The sequence below is a fragment of the Portunus trituberculatus genome, chromosome 2 (genome assembly GCF_017591435.1).
Source record: "Portunus trituberculatus isolate SZX2019 chromosome 2, ASM1759143v1, whole genome shotgun sequence".
NCBI lineage: Eukaryota > Metazoa > Arthropoda > Malacostraca > Decapoda > Portunidae > Portunus > Portunus trituberculatus.
In genome coordinates, this window is record NC_059256.1 from 3,288,219 (window position 1) to 3,294,056 (window position 5,838).

Below are 5,838 nucleotides of genomic sequence, written 5' to 3' on the forward strand. Positions count from 1 at the left end.
AGATTTATAAATATATATAGAAGCACACACACACACACACACACACACGGACATTTCTAAGAGCCAAATGAACACTAGAAGATAAGACATTACAAGCTTATACCTATTAGAGGAAATAATATATAGCAAGGATATAAAGAGTGCATTAATAGTCAATAGAGAAAAGAAAGAAAAGCAAGCAGGAGGCGCCATGACTGACAACACTCGATCGAATCCACGCCACAACTCAACACACGAAAAAAGTGAATATATAGGTAGATGAACTTAGAAAAGAGAATACATTTAAGACAACCTGATTACTAGTGTTACTTCAATAGGGTGACAGTACCCTCTTGCGTCCTGGTGGCAGAAAAAAGAGGTAAAGGCACGGAGGGGAAGGAGGCGCGTCTGGCAGCGGTGTGTTTGTTTGAACTTGGAGGGACGGAGAGCCGCGGAACAGACGGGAGGGAATTTTGACAATCGTGTCTTTGTGGCGGCACAGAAGTTGTCTCAGATGTGGAGGAGGAGGGTAGGACGAGTGGAGGGGTGATGGCAGGGAAGGGGAGAGAGAAGAGATAAGGGAGAAAGAGAGAGAAAGGGAGAGGTAGTGAGGTTAGTTTCGTCTTTGCCTCCCACGCGTAAGGATTCATAATGTGTGAACTGTGATTCTCTCTCTCTCTCTCTCGATAATACTACGACTAAGTGAATAAAGAGTGAAGGAAAGGAAGAGGTGTGTGTGTGTGTGTGTGTGTGTGAAGCAGTGTGTGTGTGTGTGTGTGTGTGTGGCGGGCAAGCCAACACGTGTGGCGCAGTGACAGCAGTGCGCGATAATGGTTACGTTAAGACTAAGAGACAAGCAATAATTGTGAAGGAGAGGGAGAGGATAAGAAGAATACACTTCCACGGCCACGTCGTTCCTGCAGGCCCTCCTCCTCCGCCACAGGCCATGGCACAAGTGAAAGGTAAGGATCGAGTGTTTGGTGTTGACATGAGCTGCCTTGCAAGTGTAGGCGAGTCAGAGCAGGGGTGACGCTGGTGTGTCCTTTGCAGTGTTAGCATGACTTGTAAATACTGAATTCGTTATGATCCCATTCGCCGCAGTGAGCGATGGGAGATTTTCAGGACATGAATTATTAGTGTGTTTCATGGCATTGGGTTGGTGCGTCAGTGCGTCACTGCGTGGGTGCACAGCGCGTGGCGCGAGAGAGGCTCAGCGATGGACACCACAGAATACACAGCAATGAATCAGTCGTACAAAAATCCAGCTAGGTATAGGCTACACTTATAGTAGAAGTAGTAGAGAAGGTAAATAGTACCTGCGTAGGTGACAGCCCAGCAAAGAGCGGATGTGTGCATACAGCTGCTGCTCCTGGTCCAAAGACATGGTGGTGTGCAGCACATTGACAGCGTAAGCCACCTTCACGCCAGCCTGGGCCAGCCCAGTCACCAGCCTCAGCCAGCCACCCATGTCCAGCTTTGCTCCAGGGAACTCCAGCTCCCAGAATCTGGTTGGTGTGGATAGGACAACCATTACCATTACGTAGGTGTGTCTGTCACACAAACCTGAGGCGCCATTACTGTGCCCGCTGATGACCTACGACACAAGGGTTTATTTCTGTTCATGTGAAGCTGCGCTCAGCACCACTTTTCCCATTCTCCCATTGATGATGCAGAATCTATAGTAGATGATCTCGGTAACCCCAGTAACCTCCAGCTGAGGGTGTCAGACTGTAAGTAGACACCCAAATGTTTGAGAAGACTCAAACAGTGTGGCTCACCCTTCCTTGGCGGGAGACAGGTTGGCTGCAATCCTCCAGGCCTCCTCCATGTGGTCGTCATCCACACCGGACAGAATGAGACGCACATTGGCTGTGGTGGAGGGCAGTGGAGTCACCACGTCCGGGAACACTGCTGTCGCCTCCACAGAGATTGCTGCAAAGACCAGCGCCATTACGAGGCTGTGCACAGGCTAAGGGTTTAATGGGTTGCTGAGGTTTGGTCAATAGCTAGAACAACTGTGCCACACTTACAGAGCGTGTGCAGGTGTGTGAATGAGGTGAGGGCCGTGGAGAGTGCTGGCAGGAAGGTGCGTGTGTGTTCGTCTCCACCCAGCAGGACGAAGAGGTGTTGCAGCCCTGCAGGGAGTAACCCCAGGTCGTCAGGCTCCAGGTAGCCTCGAAAGTATTCCAGCTGATCCCTGAACAAGTAGCCAATGGTTTTAAGATTGAAATAATATGTATTTATTTTATAAATCGTGTTATAGAGATTGAGCGTCAAGTGTTCCAGACTTCAATTAGTATTGGTGAAGAGAACATTGTGTCTAGTAAAGTGTTCTACTGCTACCACTGCAACGAAAAGTGTCTGTGTGTGTTTGTGTGAGATTACCGTGGAATGCGCCGCAGCAGGTGCCTAGAGTGACTGGTGGCAGCAGTGTGTGGATGCGTGGATTGGTGGGTGAGCCACAGTTCCTCCACGGTGTGACACTCGAGGGCCTTCACCAGCTCGTCCATCGCTGCCGGCTCGCGACCCAGCGTGATTTGGACCTTTCTCTTGGGGATGAGAGGCAGCAGCGTAGTGGCAGCCAGAGCGGTGCTGTCAGTGACTCGTAGTTCGTCCGTGTCGTCTCGTGTGGTGTGGTTCCGCTTCCATATATGCTGCGCCACATACTGCACCACACGCTGTGCCACATGCAGCCTTACACGCTGCGCCACCTGCTGAATCATATGCTGTGCCACATGTTGTGCCACACGCTGCAGGATGTGGATGTTGGTGTCAGTGTTGGCCATCACAGCCAGCCACTGATTGGTGGTCATCACGCCACTCTCTGCTATCAAGGCCACTGCCTCGCTCATGGCACTGGCAAAGTCCTCGTGGGCCAGAAGGCCAAGCAGGTGACACAGCATGTTCTTCAGAGGCCCAACATGCAGGTTGTGTCCTGGAACGGCATCCATTAAGAGCCTCATGATGTCCCCTGGGCTGTGGTGGTGGTGGGTGAGGCAGGCCAGGATGTGGTGCGCCGCGAAGTTCTCCTGCATGCCCTTGTGTGGGGAGCAGTAGCGCTCGGTGGCTTGGCCCAGGAAAACATCACGCCGCAACACGTAGAATGCCTGCATGAACTCCGACCTTGGCAAACCCTCCCTGCTGCAGGAATCGTGCAGCAGATCTTCATCTTCCGACGTGAGGTAGATGCGACTCTGGAGCAGCCCTTGCAGTGCTATCTGGTGAGCTACCTTCAGCACAGTGTCTATTTTCTTTTGTCTGTGTTTCCTGGCGGATAGCGAGGCGTGTGTGGCCAGCCTGTCCTGCAGCTTGTCCACGCTCCAGGTGTTGATGAAGTGGTAGAGTTGGGATTGGATTATTTTGACATTGAAGTCGTCAGGTTTGTAGAAGAGCATTGTTGCCAGAAAGAGTAGATTCAGAGGGAGTCTGAAGAGATCCATCCACAGAACCTCCTCCAGGCAGTGCGGGAGAGGCGAGTGTTTCCATGCCGTGCCGCCGGTGAGCCATTCGTAGTGTTTCGCCACGACGCTCATGCGCTCCTCGGGGGAAATTCCCACGATTCTTACGTGCGTAATGGCGTAATTCCTGGGCACCGTGGCCTTGAAGTCAATGACCTCCTCAGGCCGCGAGGTGCAGAGCAGGGTGAAGTGGTGCGCGTCCCTGCCCTCGTTCATGATGTCTGCCACCAGGCGGCGGGAGGAGTCGTGCCTCTCGTCCAGTCCGTCAATGAGGAACAGGACGCGACTCTGCTTGAAGAAAGGCAGCAGAAGGGAGCCATACTTGACTTTGGCCTCGGGCAGCATGTGGTGGAGCAGGTCGTCCAGGGAAGGGCTGGTATGCTCCCTGCACACCACCCACACCAGCAGGTCGTAGTGGTGCAGGCCCTCCATGCGGCGCTGCCTCTCCTCCTGCAGCCACTCGGTCAGCAGGAAGGTGAGTAGGGTGGTCTTGCCGGTGCCAGCGTCCCCCTCAATCAGCAGCAGGTGTGGTTTCCCCTGGCTGCGTGGCACGTGCCATAGCCGCCGCCTCCCAGCTGGGTTAGAAGCAGCAGCTTTAAGTAGTCCACCTCGTGGCCTCCAGAGTCAGCAGGTGCCGTGGTGTTGGTGTTGAGCACCACCTCAATCCTGGAGAAGACCGTGTGCACGTCCACCTTGTTGTCCTGGCGGCCGCTGAGGAAGTGCAGCGGGTCCAGGTACCTTGTGTGGCTGAGGCTGTCGTGCAGTTGTCTGTTTGTTTCTGTGATGAAAAGTGGCAGCATTTTATTGGCTGACCTTTGCAGGATTTCCTCCTTGCCGATGCTCTCCCTGCTGAGGTGCAGCACGGCGCCTACCACCTTGTCCCTCTCCTGCACAAACTCCTGGTGGCAGCGGCCGTACCTGTCGCGGGCGGCCTCCAGGATGCGCACCACCATTGTCTTGAGCTCGTCTATTTTGACTTGGAATTGCAAGTCGCTGTGTATCGTGGGTTTCTCGTGAATCACTTCGTTCCTGAGGGTTTTGACTTTGGTGACCAGGTACTCCAGGTGGTCCGAAGCGGTGGTCCACTTGGGGTCCTTGACGTCAGCCACGTGTTCGCAGGCTATGAGTATCGCCTTGTGCAGCAGAGTGATGTCAAAGCTGCCGCACGACGGGTCTTTCTGCAGCTGCGTCTGGTCTGTTGACGTGAAGTACTTCTTTTGACCTTTGTGCGTCATTTTCTTGTAGTTGGCAGTGGAGGTTGGCGGGAGGTCGTCCAGGTAATGGTCCAGAGAGACAGAGGGACACTTGCCTTGGATGCCACAGCGGAGGGTGTAGGTGAGCACCGCCTCGCCGGCCACCTCCAGCATGTGCAGGTATTTCAGGCGGAAGCAGTCGCCAAGTGTGAGGATCATCGTGCTCGTCTAACTTCACTGCTGTCCACTGGTACTAACACTGCCTCCCAGACCAGCTGCTATCCTGGCACTCTGAGTCTCACCTCCCAGCCCTTCGCACCACGTCACAAAGCGAGAGGCAGAGGTCCTTTTTTTTAACTTCTCACTAAATCGTTGCAGTCACACCGGACACGACTGAGCATCCTTCTGGCACTTAAATGTCACACACACACACACTCTCTCTCTCTCTCTCTCTCTCTCTCTCTCGTAACTATATACTTATATCACTGAACACTTCTCAGCATCACTTTCCATCGCCTCAGACACCATCACGGTTCACCAAGCACGAACAACACATACACTACACAGAATTTACCTCGGAAGGCACCACGCTTCACCAAGACACACTGGGCGCAGACTGTATAGGAAAGAACACCACAACACCTCACAACACTTCACCAAAGAGGACACACGGCAGAATGAGCTCTGTCTAACGCACCAGAACGTCACCAATATAGAGGACTCATAATTAAGGTGGAATATGCCTTGTGAGTTGACAATGTGTGGACGAGTAATGGATGTGGCTTGAGAGAAATAGGAGGCAGGATGTGTGTATGTACGTGTGTGTGTTGACAGGATAAGGAGTGTCTGCATTTCCTCGCCAATGAAGCATCCTAGTTTGGTTGTGAAAAAATAAATAGGGCGTCTCTCTCTCTCTCTCTCTCTCTCTCTCTCTCTCTCTCTCTCTCTCTCTCTCTCTCTCTCTCTCTCTCTCTCTCTCTCTCTCTACGCGGTCATTGAAATTACCCCAGTTTGTAAAAGTTACCCATTAAATATTTGTTTTCTTCAACCTCAATTTTATGTATTTAATGGGCAACTCTTGTAATTTGGCAGGTCACACCATTGCTACTACTACTACTACCACTACTACTGCTTCTGCTACTGCTTAAATGAAGAACTTTGAACTCAATTAGCGTTCATAAGGGTTTTTTCTGCATCACCTTCATTGT

General features: G+C 52.2%; 1 protein-coding gene across 1 annotated transcript in view; it reads right to left on the minus strand.

Annotated features, from left to right (window-relative positions):
* The window catches only part of LOC123502698, a 6,615-nt gene extending 1,165 nt beyond the window's left edge, over window positions 1-5,450 (minus strand). The window contains 5 exon segments of the mRNA XM_045251894.1: window positions 1,296-1,484; window positions 1,758-1,911; window positions 2,010-2,176; window positions 2,365-3,956; window positions 3,959-5,450. Of these exon segments, the coding sequence (XP_045107829.1) occupies window positions 1,296-1,484; window positions 1,758-1,911; window positions 2,010-2,176; window positions 2,365-3,956; window positions 3,959-4,849 (2,993 nt within the window). The 5' untranslated portion in view covers window positions 4,850-5,450.
* Between the last annotated feature and the right edge of the window lie 388 nt (window positions 5,451-5,838).